This window comes from Monodelphis domestica, chromosome 1 (assembly GCF_027887165.1).
Source record: "Monodelphis domestica isolate mMonDom1 chromosome 1, mMonDom1.pri, whole genome shotgun sequence".
NCBI classification, from domain to species: Eukaryota; Metazoa; Chordata; class Mammalia; order Didelphimorphia; family Didelphidae; genus Monodelphis; species Monodelphis domestica.
The window spans coordinates 509,639,440-509,660,906 of record NC_077227.1 but is presented as its reverse complement, the minus strand read 5'-3'; the positions used below and the strand labels follow the sequence as shown (position 1 = coordinate 509,660,906).

Below are 21,467 nucleotides of genomic sequence, written 5' to 3'. Positions count from 1 at the left end.
GTCCTAGTAACAGCTCGAAGACAAAGAAGGGGAAGAGCCAGGCAATGGGGGTTAAATAAATGACTTGCCCAGGGTCACACAACTAGACAGTGTCCAAGGCCAGATTTGAACCCATCTCTAGTCCTCATTCTTAAACCACTGAGCCACCCAGCTGCTCCTTGAAGGATTTTCTTTTTAATCCTATACCCTCTGTGTTGAAATTGATACTGTCACTTCCAAGGGAGAAGAACAGTAAGGGCTAAGCATTTATGATTAAGTGACTTGGCCTGGGTCACACAGCTAGGAAGTATCTGAGGCCACATTCAAACCCAGACGCTCTCATCTCCAGGTCTGGTGCTCTATCCACTGAGCCACTCAGCTGTCCTTGTAAAGGATTTCAAAAGCCAAATGGAGGATTTTATATTTTATCTTGAAGGTAATGGGAAGCTAATAGGGTTTGTTGAGTAGGGAAGTGACACTGTTTCTTAGGAAAGTCACTTTGGCTATTGAGTGGAAAGGCTGATATTGAGTAGAAAGGCAGATATGAAGCAATTCAGAACAGCTGGGTGGCCCAGTGGAGAATGTGTAGGGTTTGAAGTCAGGAAGATCTGAGTTCAAATCTGGCCTCAGACACTTGACCATGTGGGTGACTCTGGGCAAGTTGCTTCACCCTGTTTGCCTCATTTTCCTCATGTGTAAGATGAACTGAAACAGGACATGACAAACTGCTTGAGGATCAAAAAACCCCAAGTGGGTCATAAAGAGTCTGACACAACTGGAAATGACTAAATGACAACAGTAATGAAGTGACGCAAGCCTGCACCAAGGTGGTGGCTAAGTGGGGAGTGGGGAGAAGGGAATTAATAGGAGAGAAATTATCAAGGTCTGGATGATAAGACTTGGGGATATGTGGGGCGAGTCTGAGTGGGGTGTCAAAAATGACTCTGAGGTTTCAAAGCCTGGATGATAGGAATAATGGCAGAATCCTTGATAGTAATAGGAAAGAAAGTTCCCAAGAGGAAGGGTTTCGGGAGAAAATCTCGAGTGCCATTTTGGACACGCTGAGTTGAAGATGACTCTGGGACGTTGAGTTTGAGAGGCCCAATAGGCAGCCGAAGAACTGAGACTGGAGGTCAGAGAGAGGGCAGGGCTGGATTAATAAATTGGAGAATCGTGTGGATAGAGATAAAAATGAAATCCATGGACATTGATGAGATCAGCAAGGGAGATGGGGTACAGGGAGATGAGGGAAGGCTCAGGATAGACCCTTGGGGGAGACCTAGAGTTGATGGGCATGACTTAGAACTGAGAAAGAACTTCAGACATTTGGAAGGGGAGCCAGGAGAGCCCAGGTCACAGTAACCTAGAGAGGAGACTTTATCCAGGAGGAGGTGACCGACCGATTCTACCAAAGGCTGCAGGGAGGTCGAGGAGGAGGAATTTAACTGAGTTATTTACATGTTGTTTTTCCTAATAGAATGTATGATCCTTGTGGTCAGGGATTCTTTTTTGCCTTTGTATTTCCAGTTTTTAGCAGAATGCTTGGTATTCTGTAAACACTTAATCAATGTGCATGAATGACACCCCACCAAAAAATGAAGGAGGAGGAATGAGAAAAGGCCATTAGAATTGGCAATTAAGAAATTGTTGGAGTGGAAGAAGGTGGGGCAGCTAAGTGGTTCAGTAGATAGAGAGGCAGGACTGGAGGCAGGAAGGAGGTCCAGGGTTCAAATTTGACCTCAGAAATTTCCTAGTTGTATGACTCTGGGCAAGTCATTAACCTCATTGCCTAGCCTTTACCACTCTTCTGCCTTGGAACCACTACTTAGTATCGTCACAAAGTAAATGTTTAAAAGAGAGAGAGAGAGAGATTACTGGTAACTGGAAAAGACAGTTTTAGTTAAATGATAAGGCTGGAGGTTTGGTTGCAGAGTATTTAGAAACAAGTGAGAGAAGGAAAGAGAGAGGCTTTCTCCTACCTAGAGAGGCTTTCTCAAGGAGTTTATATAAAAAAGAGAAAAGTGATAGGTGGCTCAGTGATAGAGAGTCAGGCCTAGAGATGGGCAGTCTTGGGTTCAAAAGTGACCTCAGACACTTCTTAGCTGTGTGACCCTGGGCAAGTCATTTAACTCCCATTGCCTAGTTCTTATCCCTCTTCTGCCTTAGAATGGATACTTAATATGACAGAGGGGAAGGAAGGAAGGAAGGAAGGAAGGAAGGAAGGAAGGAAGGAAGGAAGGAAGGAAGGAAGGAAGGAAGGAAGGGAGGAAGGGAGGAAGGGAGGAAGGGAGGAAGGGAGGAAGGAAGGAAGGAAGGAAGGAAGGAAGGAAGGAAGGAAGGAAGGAAGGAAGGAAGGAAGGAGGGAAGGAAGGAAGGAGGGAAGGAGGGAAGGGAAGAAGGGAAGGAGGGAGGGAGGGAGCATACTTCTAATAGAGGAAAACACAAAAAAAGAAGCTTTTTAAAAGGTTGAGAGGTCCTGGGTTCAGGTTTGACCTCAGACACTTCTAGCTGTGTGACTGGGGACTAGTCACTAGATCTCAAATCCTTGCCATTCTTCTGTCTTAGAATTGATACTGAGACAGAAGGTAAGAATTTAAAAAACAAATGGGGGGGGATAGAACAAGATGAAGGTACCTAGGTACTTTCTAGGATGAAGGTACTCTCTAGAAAAAGTTCTAGAGAGACAGGAGTATAACCTGGAGAGAAATGAAGAAATGGCTGGCCTGAGCCTCCTCCTTAAAATGGAAGTTCTGGGATGAACCAGTTAATCAGAGGGGCAGAAGGTGCTTCCAAACGGGTGAAGTTCAAGGTGAAGAGGTTTTGGGGCATTGGAGAATAAGTTCAAGAGGGTCAAGAGCAAAGACTGGAGGGAAATGGATATAAAAAAAATTTATAAAACTTAATGTGACATAACCAACATCAGTTATCATTAAGGTATAAGTTCTAAAATGAAGCCCGAGTGAGATGAATAAAGAGGTGGCTTCAGAGATTCAGGTCCCAGCTATGACACATACCAATTGGGTGATCCCAGGCAGGTCATTGGGGCAGCTAGGTTGCACAGTGGATAGAACGCTGGGTCTAAAGTCTTCCTGAGTTCAGACAATAGCTATGTGATGCTGGGCAAGTCACTTACCTTGGTTTGTCTCAGTTCTTCGTCTGTAAAATGAACTGGAGCAAGAAATGGCAAATCACTCCAGTATCTTTGTCAAGAAAACCTCAAAACTGAGTCAAAAAGAATTGACCGAAACAACTAAACATAAACACGACAACTATCATTTATATAGATAGCATTTTAATGCTTACAAAGTACTTTGCATATATTATATCTCATTTGAAAACAACCTTGAGAGGTAGGTCTTATTATTATTCCCATTTTCTAAATGATAAAACTGAAGATGAGGTCAAGGGACTTGCTCAGGGTCACATGACCAAGAAAAATGTCTAAAGTAGGATTAAAATTCAGATCTTTCTGCTTCTTTATTCAGTGCTCTAGACAGGTGGGACAGTGAGCCCAGGGACATGAACTTTCTGAGAGCCAAGAAAAAAGCTATTACCTTGGATCAGTTCTAGCAGAGTCAATGGAGCATTCTTTGAACTGTGACATAACTGTCCTCTTGTGCCAAAAACGGGTCAAGGCTAGTGCTGAGGATAGGTCCATGATCTCCCCATGCCAGGTCTGGTGAGGTTCTCTTTGCATAGAAGACACCCCTTGATGCTATTTTGGGAAAGGGGAGAACAGTGTCAAGGACTTTCTGTAGGATGGGGCATGACATCCAATAAAATGACACCAGTCACTTTTGAGCAAATATCCTGCACCCTGACCCATTGAGGAGGTTTCTGCTAATAATAGCAACTGTTGGCATATACCTTCACCCTGTACGCCAGGGTGCTTCATGGGAAAGACTAAGGGAACTGGGGAATCCTGTTCTGGAAAAGAGAAGACTAAACCATGACTCCCAAATCCTTTAAAATATATACCAGTGACCTGTACTGTGGAGTCTTCAAAATACAGCCTATCAGCAAGTATCACATCTCATGCCCATGAAAACCTTAACTGGCTCCCATTTTGGTTAGACACAGACCACAAATAAACTGAATTACTGCCACCTTTTCACAGTGTATCAAATCAAAATGCATTAAACTTTTTATTGGCAAACACCAAGTCAAAAGGTAAAACTGAGCCCTTAAACTGAAAGAGACAGCTCTCACTTCACACTAGACTTTACCTATTGAAAGTGCCTTCCAACTCTTTTGGCCCCTCCCTCTGAATGACTGGTCCCTCCCAGAACCTCCATGTTGAGGAGAAGGCTCAACCTAGTCATGTCTTCAATTAATGAGGAGCAAGTAGTAGCCTCAGACATTCCCTAGCTGTGTGACCCTGGGCAAGTCACTTAACCTAGCTTTTATCCCTCTTCTGTCTTAGAATCAATACACAATATTGATTCTAAAACAGAAGATAAAGGTTTAAAAAAATAGAAGAATAACAAGTAGTGGGACCGTGGGGGGAAGATATTTTCTGTTTTGTTTTTTTTTACAAGATCCGGATATGAGGGAATGCACTATAATAGCAACAAGAGAATTTAGGTTAGACTTTTTAAAGATGTTCCTGAATGTAAGAGGTGTCAGTTTACTAGAAGATGATAACTCAGGGAATTTAGAGAATATCTCTTTCTATGACAGTGATGGCAAACCTTTTAGAGATGGAGTGCCAGGCTCCACCCTCACTCCACCTTTAGACTGAGTGCTGTCCCTGACCCTCCCCTAGACAATGTGCCCCTCCCTACCACCACATACTGGGTATGCCCTGCCCTCCCCTTTATCCTACACAGGAGAGGGAGAAAGTGTTCCCATTGGGCTGCTGGGTGGAGGGATGGGTGAAGGAGGAATGTTCTCAAGCAGGTGTAGAGAGGGGGAGTGGGGTGGAGTGAGTGCTCTGCTCCCCTCCAGCTCTGCTGACTGTGAGCTGCCCACCTTACCCCTTGTGCACTCCCATTGGGAGTGGGGTGGGGGATGTGAAAAAATGTCATCAGACATAGTGGGGGGGGGAGCAGCTCCACCTTGAATCCCTTTACCTTTCTAGTAATGAACTCTGTGGGGTGGAGGTGGGGGTGTTGGAGGGAGGGTGCCCAAGTGCCCATAGTACTCTGTGTGCCATCTCTGGCACCCATGCCATAGGTTCACCATTACTGTCCTAGGAGGTATTAAGGTATGGTGGAAATGATGTTAGAATTTCTCTAAAGACCTATATTGGAGTTCTATCTCTGATATAGATAGACAGATATTATGTGATCATTGATACTATATTATATTATGTGATATCATATTATATTTGAAACACCACTTGACAAGATGGATAGAATGCTAGATTTGAAGTTAAACCTAGGTTCAAATCTTACTTTTGACATTTACTAGATGGGTGAGCATGAACAAATCTCTTAACGTTTCTGAGCTTGACTCATCTCTAAACTTGACTGCTCTCAGCAATGCATCAATCTAGGATAATCCTGAAAGATTTATTGTGGGGAATGCTCTCCACCTCCAGAGAAAGAACTGTTGGAGTTGTCTTTCACATCAGCTATTTATGGTTTTATTCTGGGGGGTTGGTTATATATGAGCATGTTCTTACAATAATGACCAATATGGAAGAGCGTTTTGCATGATAATAAAAATTTTTTTTAAAAGATCTCTCTAAGACAATCTATGAAATTACAAACTGGCTGAGATCTATGTGGGTGGAGGTTCTTGCACACTCTCATAATGATAGATAATGAAGTATGAAGTATTGAATTTAGGTCACAGAAAAACAACGTAGGCTTAATGCTTAGTAGAAGTGAATGAAGTCTTTTACAAATGAAATAACTCAAAAATTTGCTGTTTGTGATGACATAATTCTTCCTAGGTGGGTATTCAGAACAGGGTGCCTGTGAGGCCCAGATAGAAAAATTCCTGGCAGTCCTGAGACAGAAATCTACATTCTGAAGAATAATGGCTTTATCATTGTCCTCGGGATGCAGACTTTCTGCCTCAGGATCTTTCTGGATGAGGTTGCTTCTGGAGATTGTAAACTGCTCTGACTGGCCAATTTCTTTTCTGGGTTTTTACAGGCATTAATGGAGTATAATGGGAGCTTCCCCTAGTCCCTCATCACAATCATCCATTTAAAAAGCATTTGTTGCTAAATGGTGGGGAAAAGGAACAGAACAACATAGGATTCTGGGAATCCTCAAACAAATATTAAAAAAGGCACTGAACCTGTTATTTCATTAGTATAGGGAACTCTTAAAGCAAGGATGTATTCTCTAGCTTGGCAAGTCAGGAATGAGATAAGAGACTAGGGACACAGAATCTGACATAACTATCAGAAAGACACTGGGAAACACCTTGCAAATATTATCACATTTGATCCCCACAATACCTCTAAGAGGCAGGTGTTATTATAATCCCAATTCTACTGTTGAGGAATGAGACAGGCAGAGATTAAGTAACTTGCCCAAGATCATATAGCTAGTAAATATCTGAGGCTTGATTTGAACTCAGATCATCCTGACTCTAGGTCATTGTATTTGTTGGTTTTGCTTAACTGTTGGTTTTTTGTTTTTGTTTTTGTTTTTCTTGTAAAGGAGAATGTATTTGTTGAGGAGAAGAGGGAGGGGAAGGGTAGGCAAAAGACTGTGATGTAAAAACTAAAAACATCAATAAAACTTATTTGAAAAAAAAGCAAAATATGGAATAAAATCCTAAGTAGATCCAAATGAGATATTTTGCTTAAAAGAGAAGAAAATATAAAAGATCAAGTTTAGCCAAATTACAAAATTACATTAGTAAAGCACATTAAAGTTTGAAAAGTATTTTACAATCACTGTCTCATTTGAGCCTCTCAACACCCCTCTGAAATAAATAATATAGGTATTTCTTGAAAAGAGGAAGTAGCTAAAACACCGAGGTGAAAGAAGTTGCCCAAAGTTGCACATCCAGGGAATGTTAGAGGTGGAATTCAAACCCAGGACTTGCTGATACTAAATCCAGGACTGGCCACTAGTCTAGGTTACTTCTAACAATGTCTTCTCTGTCTCTCTTTCCAGTTCCTCCTATAAATTTTCTCTTTTTCTGTCCTAAAGTTGTATTGCTTATATTGCATTTTGTGTGTCTTAGCTTATTGTTTCTCTATCTCTTTGTAGTCTTCATTACTTCTCATTTCCCCCTCCAGCATGATAGTGTTCCATTACATGAATATGCCACCATCAATAAACATTTATTAAGTACCTACTATGTGCCAGGCACCATGCTGAGCCATGGAGATACAAAGAAAAGCAAAAGACAATTTATCCCCAAGAAGCACAAGCAAACAAATATATACAAGCAAGCCATAAAAACAGGATAGATAGGAAATCATTAATAGTGAAAGAGTTCTAGAATTAAGAAGGGTTAGGAAAGACTTCCTATAAAAGATGAGGCATTATTTGGGACTTAATGGAAGTGAGGAGAGCCAGTAGGCAGAGATGAAGAGGGAGAGCATTTAGGGCATGGGAGACAGAGAAAATGTCCATAGAGGGTCTCTCCCAAAGAAGAGCAAGGAAGCCATTGTCACTGGATCAGAAAGGATGTCCTGGGGAGTAAGAAGTAAGAAGACTGGAAAAGTAGGAGAAGGCTAGATTATGAAGGATTATGAAGGCCAAATGGATCTTATATTTTCCCCTGGAGTCATAAGGAAACACTTGAATTTACTGAGTAGGGAGCTGGCATGGGTAGACCTCCACTTGACGAAAATCATTTTGTTGACTGAATGGAAGATGGATTAGAGTGGGAAGAGACTTGATGCAGGCAGACCCACTGCAGTTTATAAAGGCATTCCCCAATAATTAAATATTTAGGCTTCCATTTTTCAGTTATTTCCAATTAAACATTAATGAATAAATTTGTTCAGATAAGCTTTTGCTCAGCTTTCTTCTCCTGCCATGCTCCACTCAATAAAATTTAGGAAATAGTCCTAGTAGTGAGACCTCAGGGTCAAAGAGTATGATATACTAAACTTACCTATCTTGAGCTTCAAGGGTTCAGTGGAAAGGCTTGGGTTTCACAATCCCTAATCATGTACCTCACCCCCTTCATCTCCATCTTTCCAGTCTGTATAGCCCTGATTTGTTTCATCTGTCCTCGTATAGCAATTCTGTCCCGTTCCTCTTAGGGAGCAAGGAATAAAGATGAGTATTTCTCACTCTCCAGTATAAAAGGAAGTCTAAGGGAAGATGGCTTCAGAAGATTCCAAGAGTACAATAGTCTGGCTTCTGGCTCCCCTCCCTCCTTCTCTGTGGACTTCCCTGGAAGCTCCAAGACAAACACAAATCCAGATATTGACAGATGGAGGGCACTAATGTCAATGCCATGGCCCCAGTTGCCCTGACCTCATGATAGCAAGTCTACCTCCCTCCTCTTGCCACACCTCCTACCTCCCCACATATGACACAGTATTTCAACAGCTTGTAACCTTCCTTCTTTCCAGTGGAGCCAACTCCCATCACTATCCAGAAGCTCTTGGCCTGTCACTGCCCCTTACCTTTCAGCAGACAAAGCTTAGAAACGGGATTGTTCATCTCCATTGGGGATAGCTACACTTTAGGCATAAACAGGAACACGAATTGCAGACCATACTAAGCCTCAGCCAGCTATTCCCCAAGCTCTTGACCTCCTGATAAAAGAAGAATTGTCACAATGAAACGGAACCAATCAACCTTGGATCTGGTAAGGACATTTCCAAGAATAAATCTTTCTTTCCTCACTTCAGACATGTCCCTGGAGTTTGGAGAACATCTGTCATATCCCCAAACAATTAACAGGGCTGGCACCTAAGCTAGAATTTATAGGCTCTCAGGTGAGGAGCCTTTCTTCATGTGGCCACAGGGACTAGAGGAAGAGAAGTACATCCCTAATGATCATAGGTGAAGGGGATCTCGTGTCTTTGGCTACACTCTGGGTACTGGTGTGCTGGATGTCCTTGGAGCAATAGCTGTTTGGAGTGTTGGCCAGAAACCCTTGCTGGGGTTCAGGTTTGTCTCTGGGCAAACCCCAGCACCAGGATGCAAGGCACTGGTACCACTTGGCAGCAGAAATCTGAGAGTTAGGATCCTGGAGTTGTGAGTGCCAAGGTTTCTCCAGAAAGCATCAACAAGGAGAGGGTCAAAAATGAATGAATGAATGAATGAATGAATGAATGAAACATTTGCTAAGTGCTTTCTATGAGCAAAGCACTGGGCAAAGAGATGGGTTTATAAATAGAAGAGTAAGACAGTCCCTGCTCTCAAGGAACTCACATTCTAATGGAGTCAATATGTATGGAAGGTTTCAGGGGCAAGTCAAATGGAAAAGTCCCATGGTCTTTAAGGTGCAGCTTCAAAGCAGATGCTAATGCCTCTTTTTAAATGTCCTTTCCAATGATAAAATCATTTCCGTTTCTGAGGCCGAACTGCTTCTGAAGGCCTCAGGAGCCAGATTTTCTTTTCTGGGTCTTTAGATGTGACTGTAGCAGGGGCAGCTGCAAGGCTACATCTTCCACAAGATTTGCTTCCCAGGATGACAGCTGCAGGCATTGGCTAGAAGCATTGCTCTTGGGTTCAGTGTACTGAACTCTCTATCAGGGTCTGAGAGGAGTTGATGGGCAGGGTGATGGGGGTGATCCAAGTCACCTAACGTGTCTTTTAGGGTGTCCCACTGCTTTAGATAGGCTGATCCACCTAGTCAGGAGAGTGGAAATTGGTTGACAATTGGTGGGGATAATTGTCCCCTTCTCCATAGGATCCTCTTTCTCAGATAATGGCGTTAAGAGTTAGGCTGGAAGTTAGACCTGTATTCTGAAGTGTTTGGCCTCTTCCAGAGTTCCTGTATTTATTTGTCTATTGGTAGCTGCTGATGATAATGATGAGGAAGGAGGAAATCTACAATTTCTTCTCTCAATAAGGGCTACAGTCTGGGATAGGAACAGGTTAAGTCATGTGGAGGACACTTCTATTCCCAAGGCTCTTGGATTTAGAGTCCTGAGCTAGCCCCATCAGGGTCTGAGGGGAGATGGTGGTCAAGGAGGTGACATTAGTTTGATTTGCCTAGCACAGGCTGCTTCCTTTCTTCTTCAGGATGCTCTACTCTGCCAAAAAGGAAATATTCAGAGAGAGTCAGTCCCACAAAGTCCCTTTTTTTAAAACCTGAAGAAGAAAAGAGAAGAACAGGGACAGAAAGGGAGGAAGGGGTGTGTTTGAGGTGGAATATGATCATTCTTAGGCAGCAAGGTGGCATAGTGTGCTGGATAGAGTGGATGGAGTGCCGATCCTGGAGTCAGGAAGACTCATCTTCCTAAGTTTAAATCTGACTTCAGACACTTACTGTGTGACCCTGGGCAAGTCACTTAACCCTATTTGCTTCAGTTTCCTCATCTGTAAAATAAACTAGAGAAGGAAATGGCAAACCACTCCTGTATCTCTGTAAGAGGAATACCCAAAATGGGGACACAGAGTCAGATATGACTAAAATATGACTGACAAAAATTCCACCTTCCAGAACAAGACTTTCCTGGCCACCCCTGGCCACTTAATGCTAATGGCTTCCCTCTGCAGCTTCCTTCCTTTCAAGTGCTCCTGTGAGTGTATAAATATGTTTGTTATAGTTATTATATCATTTGGTATTGCTATAATTATACAATTATTTAATTTATATTAAATATAAATTTTATATAAATGTATATAAATTACATATATTAAATTATACAATTATTTACATGTTTTCTCCATTAGATCATGAGCTTCTCAAAGGTAGGGTGTGTTCCTTCTATTCCCAGCATTTATCACAGTACTTGGCAGTTCTTTACAGCCCTATCTGGGGATTTCTTGACAGAGATTTGCCATTTCCTTCTCCAGATCATTTGACAGATGAGAAAACTGAGGCAAATAGGGTTAAGTGACTTGCCCAAGGTCACATAACTATTAAGTGTCCAAGTCCAGATTTTAATTCAGTTCTTCCTGACTCTAGCCTGGTGCTCTAGCCACTGGGCAACCTCGCTACCCAACCTGGCATATAGTAAATCCTTCATAAATGCTTGTTGAGTCTACAGCCATATCATCCTGAATGCACACGATCTCATCTGATCTCAGAAGCTAAGCAGGGTTGGGTCTGGTTAGTACTTGAATGGGAGACTGTAGGTGCTGTAGGCTTTAAATAATAATAATAATAAATGCTTGTTGACTTGTCTTGATTTGGGGTGAATATGGAGAAGCTCATTAATGAACACATGAATTGACCCATTCTCCAGAGGCTTCTTCTTCAGCCTATGCAGGAACTCCCTGAGAGAGAATATACCTGTCCAGAGCCAGGGCTGCCTCCAGCCACACAAAGATCTCCAAAATCTAGCATCTGATAGAACCAGAGCCAGAAAATGGGCTTCCACTCAGACCTCCCCTGAGCAGTCAGTCCTGAGGGAGCTCTCCCCCTCCTGCCCTGATAGGACATCCCTGGGAGCTGGCAGTGGTGACTCATGAAATGGCTTGGTCAGCAGTTGGATAGGGTAACCCACTCCTGATCCTGGCCCTGGGCCCTCCCTATAAGCTTCCTGTGTGGGCAGGCTGCCAGTGACGGTTTTAACATCTGATAGGAGGGCTAGACAGGTAGACGTGGGGATTCCCGGTGGTGGCAGAGGGTAGCACTCCTCTCTCCTGCTTGCCTCTGCCTAGAGGCTAACTGTCCTACAAACAGGGCCAGAGAACATACAGAAGAGCAATCTGAAAGGCCAGGGGAGCCAGAGAGAGCTTCTGGAGATGGCGGTTGGCCAGGGGTGTCTCCGACCAATGGGGCTCTCCATGGGCTTATACAGAACCCGCACCAGAAGGGCACCCAGACCTCTATTTGCTTTCACGCTTGAGAGAACGAGGAAAGAGTAGCCTAGCTGAGGTCAGCTACCAGGGCAGGGGCGACTATTCATTGAACCACAAAGCCACTGCACCAGACTGAGGGATACGAGTGCAAAGAATGCAACAATCCCCACTCTCTTGGAATTACATTTTAATGGGGGAGACCACAAATAGATATAGAAATAGGAGGTGGATAAAGATAGAATGCAAACCGGTTTATACTGGTATGGGATAAATAAGAAAGGGAAGGCACTAGAATTAAGAGGGATGGGGAAAGGCTTCCTTTAGAAAATGGATTTCTAGTTGGAACTTAGGGGAAGTCAAGGAAGTCAGTCTGTATTTTTAATAAAATCCTTACCTTCTGCCTTAGAATCAATATTATGCCTGGTGCAATTATCAATAATATGGAAATAGGTCTTGATCAACGACACATGGGAATTGCATGTCGGCTATGGGAGGGGGCTGGGAGGTGGGGAAGGAAAGAATGTGAATCATATAACCATGGAAAAATATTCTAAATTAATTAATGAAATAAAACTTCTCAATTAAAAAAAAAAAGTATTTGATACTATACCAAAGTCCTTGAGGAAAATATCCTAGGTCAGTGTTGGCAAACCTTTTTCCAGTTTCAGTGCCCAGAGGGCAAGTTCAAGCTTCTCTGTGGGGATTACCAGAGAGAGTGGAGGAAGAAAGTGCTTGCTTTGGGCAGCTGGATAGAGGGATGGGGCATGTTAAAAATGTCCCTGGGCGCTGGGAATAGCAGAACCAAACAGCTCCCCAAGTGAGGGATTTGCGCGTGTGCCATTGCTTTCGCCAACTTAGTCCTAGGGAATACTCTACCCTGCCGGATGTGCCTCTGGGGTACAGATAGCAGGGGATAGATAGGGTATAGATACTTCTAGGTCCTAGAGTCTGGCAGTTGTGGTGTCAGTGACTTAGAGAGAAGCCAAGAAAGAAAATTTCTACCAAATAGTGCTTTTAAAAAATTGTATTTGACTACACTTGAAATAATTAGAGGGAGAAAGGGAGATCTGTCTCTAGTGATCTGCCTTCTCTTCCTTGAGTCCCACTCTCAGGCTGCAGGCTTCAAGAGGGCCCCAGAGGGTCATTTTAAATTGTCGTCCCCCCCCCATCCCCCATTCTGTGCTTGAGATTTCATTCACTAAGGAGTTCCTGGCGTGGAAAGTCCCTCCACCAATGCAGATGGGCAGATCAGTATAACCAATGATCTCATAAAGTTTTCTGGGGCTCTCTGAGGGTTGAATGACTTACTCAGGGTCAAAATAACCCAGATGGAATTGCTTATCAGCTCTTAAAGGGTCAAGGGAAGAGAGGGAGGGAGACAAGTTCAATCATAAAATTTTAGAAAACTTATGTGGAAATTTATTACATGTAATTGGTTTAAATTTTTTTCAACTCCCTATGTGGAGAGGTAGAATTTGAACCAAGGTCTTCCCAGTTCCAAGTTTAGTCTTCCAAGTTCAACCATGCCAACCTACCTTTAACCCTATTTTTGCCTGGATAAAAAAAGAGCCATAAAATCGAGCATACATTTTGGTCCTATAAAACCACTACAGTATTCCAGAGATAATAAAAATAATAATAATAATTCAGAGGTACCACCTCACACCTATCAAATTGGTCAATATGACAGTAAAGGAAAGCAATACATTTTGAAAGGGATGTGACAGAATTGTTGGTATAATTGTGAACTCCAACCATTCTGGAGACCAATTTAATGGAACTATGTCCAAACGGCTATAAAACTGTGCATATCCTTTGATCCTGTAATACCACTACTGGGTCTGTACCCCCAAAGAGATAAAAAGGGGGAGGGAAGGACCTGCTTGTACAAAAATATTTCTATCTGCTCTTTTTGTGATGGCAAAAAAATTGGAAACTGAAGGGATGTCCCTCAATGGAGGGAATGGCTGAACAAATTGTGGTATATGATGGTGATGGACTACTGTAAGGAAGGATGAATAGGATGATTTCAGAAAGAACTAGAAAGACCTATGTGAACTGATGCTGAGTGAAATAAGCAGGAGAACACTGTACACAGTAACAGCAATATTGTGCAATGATCAACTGTGAAAACTTGGCTACTCTCAGCAATGCCCTGACCTGGGACAATACTGAAAGACTTGGAACAGGGAATGCATAATACAAGCCCCCCAAAATGTACTGGGCTGGAGAGAAAGGCACAGTGTGAATTTTTTTTTACCCAGAACACCTTGAGATGTCCCTGAAGATGACTCTAGAAATGGTATTAGGCAGTCTTTAGGACTCAAGTTAGAGGATGACTTAAATAAGCACTAAACATGGGTGCTATTGCCTCTTGGAGTATGGTGCAAGGAAAGAAGAATTTAATTGAGTTATAGGTTGTTTTGGTTTTCAGTCATGTCCAACTCGACATGACCTCATTTGGAATTTTACAGGATGCATTTGCCATTTCCTTGGCCAGCTTATTTTACTAACGAGGAAACTGAGGCAAACTGGGTGAACTGACTTTCTCAGGGTCACATAGCTAGTAAATGTCTAAGGTTGGATTTGAATTCAGGAGGACGAGTCTTCCTGACTCTAGGCCTGGCACTCTAACCACTGTTGCCCACTTGGGTTCAAATCCCTACTTTGATATTACTATTCATATGATCTTTGGCAATTCCTCATCTAAAAAAAAAGATAGATCAAATGATTTCTTCTTTTTTTTTAAACTTTAAAAAAAAGATATTTTATTCCCCAATCACATATGTTAACAATTTTCAACATAATCATTTCTAAAATTATAAGATCCAAATTGTTTCCCTCCCCTCTCTCAGAGATGGTCAGCAATTTGATCTGGATTATACATGTATTATCCTGAAAAACATACCTCTATATTGGTTATTATTGGAAAAAAATACTCATAAAAACCCAAAACCGCCAAATAAAAACATAGACTAAAGTGAAAAAAAGTATGCTTTGATTTGCATTCCACTTCTAACAGTTCTTTCCCTGGAGGTGAGTAGCATTCACCATCATAAGTCCTCAGAATTTTCACAGTTGATCATCGTACAATATTGCTGTTATTATGTGCAATATTCTTCTGATTCTGCTTATTTCTTTCTGATCTTTCCAGCTTTTTCTGAAATCATTCTCCTTATCATTCCTTACAGCACAACAGAATTCCATCACCAACATCTACCATAACTTGTCCAGCCATTCCCTCCATTGAGGGACATCCCCTTAATTTCCAGTTCTTCACCACCACAAAGAGCTGCTATAAATATTTTTGTACAAGTAGGTCCTTTCCCCTTTTTTATAATCTCTTTAGAATACAGACCCAGTGGTGGTGTTACAGGAACCAAGGGTGGTATACACAGTTTTATTGCCCTTTGGGCATAATTCCAAATTGCCCTCCAGAATGGCTAAATTAGTTCACAATTTTACCAATCATGTATTAGTGCTCCAATTTTGCCACATCCCCTCCAACATTTATTACTTTCCATTGCTGCCATATCGGTGAATATGATAGATATGAAATGGTACTTCAGAGATGTTTTAATCTGCATTTCTCTAATCAAGAGTGATTTAGAACCTTTTTCCATATGATTACTGATAACTTTGATTTCTTCATCTGAAAACTGGGGGTTGGTCATCCTTAGACCATTTGTCAAATGGGGAATGGATTATATTCTTATAAATTTGACTTAACACTATAAATTGGAGAAATTAGACCTTTATCAGAGAAATTTATTATAAAATTTTTCCTGGTTTGTTGTTTCTCTTCTAATCGTGGTTACATTAAGGTTTTGTTTATACAAAACATATTAATTTAATAATTTTAAAATTATTCATGAAAAAAACAACAAACCTCTTACCTTTTGTCTTAAAACCAATACGAAGTATTGGTTCCAAGGCAAAAGAATGGGAAGGGCTAAGTAACGGGGGCTAAGTGACTTCCCCAGGGTCACACAGCTAGGAAATGTTTGAGGTCACATTTGCATCCAGGTCCTCTTCATTCCAGGCCTGGTGCTCTATCTATCTACTATGCTACCAGCTGTCCCTGGATAAGTTTCTCATCCTTTAACTTTTCCTTTAAAGCCTTCAGCCGAGTAGATTGTCCTTGGGTAGTATATTATGAGCATTTCTCATGGCTCATCTTGAAAATGTTTTTAAAGCTTCACTATCATTTTCTACTCTGGTCTATTAACCCAAAATGAACCAAGCCTATGATTTAAGATCATAAGATGTAGTGCCAGAAGAGACGCCCAGGTCATTCAGTCTAAACCACTCTTTCTACCCATGAGGGAGGCTCATAATGGGGAAAAGACTCGCCTGAGGTTACATAGTAAGCAAGCAGGAGAGCCTAGATTGTCTTTGCCAAGGAAATCCTCAGATAGGTCAACAAGAGTCAGACATGACAGGACAACTATTCTCCATTGAGTCTATGTTGATGTAATCCAAATCTATGTTAATGTAAATATATAATCACATTTTAGGGCAGCTAGGTGGCTCAGGGGGGTTAGAGTGCCAAACCTGAAGTCAGGAAGACTCATCTTCATGAGTTCAAATCTGGTCTCATGTCCTCTGATACCAAGCCTAGTGTTATTTATACAAAGACACACTATCTCCTCTGAGAGCATAGAGCCACGACCCTGTGGCCATCATGGGGGCCTTGAAGGGGTCCATATTGGCCTCTTCCGATTGATCTGGCTTTCTTAGAATTCCCTCTCTGGGTCTTGAGAATTGAGTAGGCTGTCCTCATTCAATGATAATAATAATGACATTTTTATAATGCTTTAAAGTTTCCAAATCTATGTTAATGTAAATATATAATCACATTTTAGGGCAGCTAGGTGGCTCAGGGGGGTTAGAGTGCCAAACCTGAAGTCAGGAAGACTCATCTTCATGAGTTCAAATCTGGTCTCACACTTAACTTACTAGTTGTGTGACCCTGGACAAGTCACTTAACCATGTTTGCCTCTGTTTCCACATCTATAAAATGAGTTAAAGAAGAAAAATGGTAAACCATTCCAGTATCTTTGCCAAGGAAATCCTCAGATAGGGTCAACAAGAGTCAGACATGACAGGACAACTATTCTCCATTGAGTCTATCATCAACCCCTTTAAGCAAATATGATCATTATCCCTATTTGCTGATGAAGAAGGAAGAAAGAAAACAAGCATTTATTAAATACCTACTATGTGGCAAGCACTGTGCTAAGTGCTGTAGAAGTCTCATTCAATCCTCTGTAATGATTAAAATTAATATACAATAAAGTATTATATTTTAAAAGTTTTATTAATAATAAATAAAGTAAAAGAACTACCTAAATCCAGCCCATCCCAAGAGAAGAGAGCGTGGGAGGAGTCACTGCAAACTTAAATACAATCATGTAAGGGGAGGACCCAGGAAAAGGGAAAAGGATTCTAGGTAATACAGAAAGGAATTTTGGGTAATGTAGTTTTAAGGGTTCAAGAATTTCTAACTATACACCTCAGAACAGCCCTGGGAGATAGATGCTATTATGATGCCCATTTTACAGTTGAAGAAACTGAGGCAAAGGTTAGATGACCTCAGATTCCTAGCCAGTAATATCTGAGACTAGATTTGAACTCAGGTCTTCTGACTCCAGGCCTACAATCATACTTCTCTTAAAGATGATAAACAACTTGCTTACACTCATAGCATAGTAAGTGGAATTTTAATTTGGGTTTTACTTGTCTCACATCAAGTGAAAGATTCATTCCATTACACTATGCTTCCTCACTGGTAAGGGACTACAAGGGGTAAATTTAGGGTTGAGACTGAATGTAATAATTATTGGTCACCAAGGATTTAATTTCTTAAATCCTAAATAAAACACTCAAGTCAGGATGGAATTTTATGGTGATTTAATTACAATAGGAGGAAGAAATTAAGAAAGAGAGAAAGAGAAAAGAGTTAACTCAAATTGCTCTGGCTCAGGCTGAGCCAGGCAGGAGTTCAAGGCCTTGGCTAAGGGCGGCCTTCCCCTGAGAGCCAAGGGAAAGGGAAGTCAGTCTTATAACTCACCATGTGACTGATTCAAGGAAGCTGTCTGAGGTGCTCCTCCAGTCTCGAGTTCCAGGATCGAATAGCCGCTCAGCCCTCTCCACAGGAAGTGACAAGAACTCCAAAGGCAGTTCTCTACACCACTTCCTGTGTCTCACATGTGCCAATGGTGGCTCAAGCTTGACTTAGGACAGCCCAGGGGACAGTCAATTGTTTCTGACTTGTCATTTGCTAGGGGTAGGAATTGTTTGTTTTGTCTCTGCGTGCCCAGCTTTGATAAAAGGTCTGCCAAATAGAAGAAGCATATTAAATTCTTTTGGGTTGAAATGAGAGAATTCAGCATCGTAAAATAAAGACAGTCTGGCCCAGGGAAAAGAGCTGTGGATTTGTAGTAAAAACACAACACACACACACACACACACACACACACACACACACACACACCAAGTTCAAATCTTGATTCTGCTCTTTAATAGCTATGTGACCTAGGGTAAGTCACTTAATCATTGACCTCAGTTTCTTCATAAAATGATGAAGGGGACTAAATGCTGTCTAGGTTTCTCTTCTTAATAGCTCACATTTCTCCGGCATTTTAAGGTTTACAAAGTGCTTGTACAGGTATCCTCATGTCCATTATTTTTGCTGTTCAATCCTTTTCAATTGTGTTCATATCTTTGTAGCCCCTTTTGGGGTTTTCTTGGCAGAGATACTGGAGAGGTTTGTCATTTCCTTCTCCAGCTCATTTGACAGCTGAGGAAAAAGGTAAACAGGGCTAAGTGACTTGCCCAGAGTCACACAGTAGTAAAGTATCTGAGGCTGTATTTGAACTCAGAAAGATGAGTCTTCCTGACCCCAGGCCCAGGGCTCTACCCACTGCATCATTTTGCTGCTCCATTATTTTACAGAGGAGCAAACTGAGGTCCAGAGAAACTGATTTGTGCATGGATCAATAAATAACTTCCATGCTAGTAAGTTTCAGAGCATAGTTTGGAGTTTCCTATGTCCTATTCTGAGCAGCAAGGTGGCTCAGTAGACAGAGTGACAAGCTTGGCATCAAGAAGACTCTTCTCAGTGAGTTTAAATCTAGCCTCAGACACTTATTCTCAGTGTGACCCTGGCCAATCCGTTTAACCCTGTGGGCCTCAGTTTCCTCGTCTGTCAAATGAACTGGAGAAGGAAATATTGAACCACTTTAGTATCTTTGCCAAGAAAACCCCAAATGAGGTCAGCAAGAGTCAGAATGACTGAATAACAAATCTCCTACTCAGATGCTTTCCCCCTATACAAAACCATATGGCATAGTGAAAAGAGAATTGGCGTCACAGGACCCAGGTTCGAACTCACTTCTGAAGTTCACCTGAATGACCTTGAGCAAGGTTACAAGGCCTTAAGCTCCACAGGCCTTAGTTTTCCCACCTGAAAAAAATGAGAGAGTTGGATTAGATGCCTTTTAAAATCTTTTCTGGTTCTAGATCCAATAACTTGGGATAATTAAATGTCAGAGATGTCTTTGCTCCTGCTAATAATGATGCCTGGTCGAGAGCCAAATTGGGGCATGAAGGAGAAGACAGCCACGCTTTCTTATCTGCTTCAGCGGGCTCCTTTCCCTTCTGCCACTTGAGCCAGCTGTGCCATGCTGGAGTAAGGGGGGAGCTCAGCCCCAGTGACAACGTGAGCTGCCTTAGGGAGGGAATGACTCCCAGGGTACAAATAATATTTTTGCTCACTGGATTTCACCCTTCCAAGCCCTGTGATGGGTCATGTTTACCTCATGAGAGCTCTGGAAAGATGGGCAAAGTTGAGAAGATTAGTGAGGAAAAGCTGTAAAGCAAGGAGGGGGTTTACCTACCAGCACCTGTCATCTCTTTGGGGCTGCCTGGATCAGAGGCCAGGAGGTGACTGAGTTTCCTGGCTGTTTGTTTAGTCTGGACAGGACTGCCCTAGCTTGGGAAGACCTTGGGGGGATCCGGTAACAAAGGTCAGGTGGTGAAATGGAAGCAGGAGCAAGTGGGCTCCCAAAGACCATGTTATACATTTTCTAGGCTCCTCATGAAAGTGGGTATTTCAAACCTACATAAATTATCAACTCTGTAAAATAGTCTAGAGTTTTGTGCTGGTGAAACAATGTGAATTAGAACTTTCTTACCAGGATCCAAGAATAGAGACATGAACGTCACCTGTGATTTCATCAGTTTGGGAGAACTCCCAATATGGACACTCTTTCCACTAATACACATCAGGCAACTTTAAAGTCTCAGAGAGTTGCCTCTGGGAAATGAGAGATTAAAAGTTACAACCCTAGGTGTGTTTCTCCCACATCAAAGGGACTTGCCCAAGGTCACACAGTCAATATGAATTGTGTGACCTCAAACATGTTACTTAATGTCTCTAACTCTTTCAAAAGTTGGCAGCTGAGTCTGAGATTTTCTGCAGCAGAAGTGAGGCAGAAGTACATTCCAGAAAGAAGGAAAAGCTCACACGTTCCCTACATAATAAGGATTTTGTATTTTATCCTATAGATAATAGGGAACCATTGAAGACCATATAGATGAGAGTAAAATGGTCAGTTCTGGTCTAAAATCAGACATTTGTAAGTGATATGAAGGATGGGTTTAGGAAGAGAAAGACTAGAAGCAACAGGAAAGCTATTAAAAGAATTCAGGCAGGATTATGAGACATGCCTAAATAAGTGTGGAAGCTGGGAATGAAAAGGAGACAGACATGAGATGTGATGGAGGCTGAAGAGACAGGACTTGTCAACTGACTATGGAGGAGGAGGGGGAAGGAAATACAAAGAGTGATCCTGCTGTTACAAGCCTAGGTGCCTGGGAAAATGGTGGCACCCTCAGTAGAAGCAGGGGAGTTTGGAGCAGGGGAAAGCTAAGGAACAGAAATAAAAAAAACTGCTACATTTGGAAAATAATAACAACACATATATATGTTTAAATAAATGGAAGTTTGAATATGTTTCAAATGTTGAGTTTGAGATGGCAGGGAGGGAACAACTTTTTCAATAAGCTTTCTTCTTCCACTGCTCCTATGAGGGGAAGGAATTATGGGGAAAACTCTGGCAGAATTTTAGCAGAGGCTGATAGACCCAAACTACAAGAATTAACTCATTCTAACTCCATTCCATTCCCCTTTTCCAACACACACACACACACACACACACACACACACACACACACACACACACACACACACCACACACATTATATTTTTAGGCTAGTTAATAAAACATTTATATGCCAACTCTATTCAACCTGAGCAGCGAGGTGGTACAGTGGCTAGAGTGCTGAGCTTGGGAATCGGGAAGACTCATCTTCTCCCTGGGTTCAAATCTGACCTCAGACATTTACTAGCTGTGTGTCTCTGGACAAGTCACTTCATTCTGTTTGCCTCAGTTTCCTCAAACATCAAATGAGCTGGAGAAGTAAAGGGCAAAGCCAAGAAAGCCCCAAATGGGATTTGGACATGGTCGAACAACAAACATTCAAGCCTATGTTCAGGCACTACAGGAAATGCAAAGAACTGAACCTATTTCCTACAGAAAATCTCAAAGGGAACAAAAATTCTCCAACATT

General features: G+C 41.9%; 1 protein-coding gene across 2 annotated transcripts in view; it reads left to right on the top strand.

Annotated features, from left to right (window-relative positions):
* GCK (glucokinase) overlaps positions 1 to 21,467 on the top strand; it is an 86,002-nt gene that overhangs the window by 43,863 nt on the left and 20,672 nt on the right. Inside the window, exon 1 of one of the 2 annotated variants that reach the window (XM_007475852.3) lies at positions 8,178 to 8,718. The exons of the other annotated variant lie outside the window; for it this stretch is intronic. Coding sequence (XP_007475914.1) covers positions 8,689 to 8,718 — 30 coding nt within the window. The 5' untranslated portion in view covers positions 8,178 to 8,688. Of the gene's footprint in view, positions 1 to 8,177; positions 8,719 to 21,467 lie in introns of those variants that run through there. 2 annotated transcript variants of the gene reach the window in all.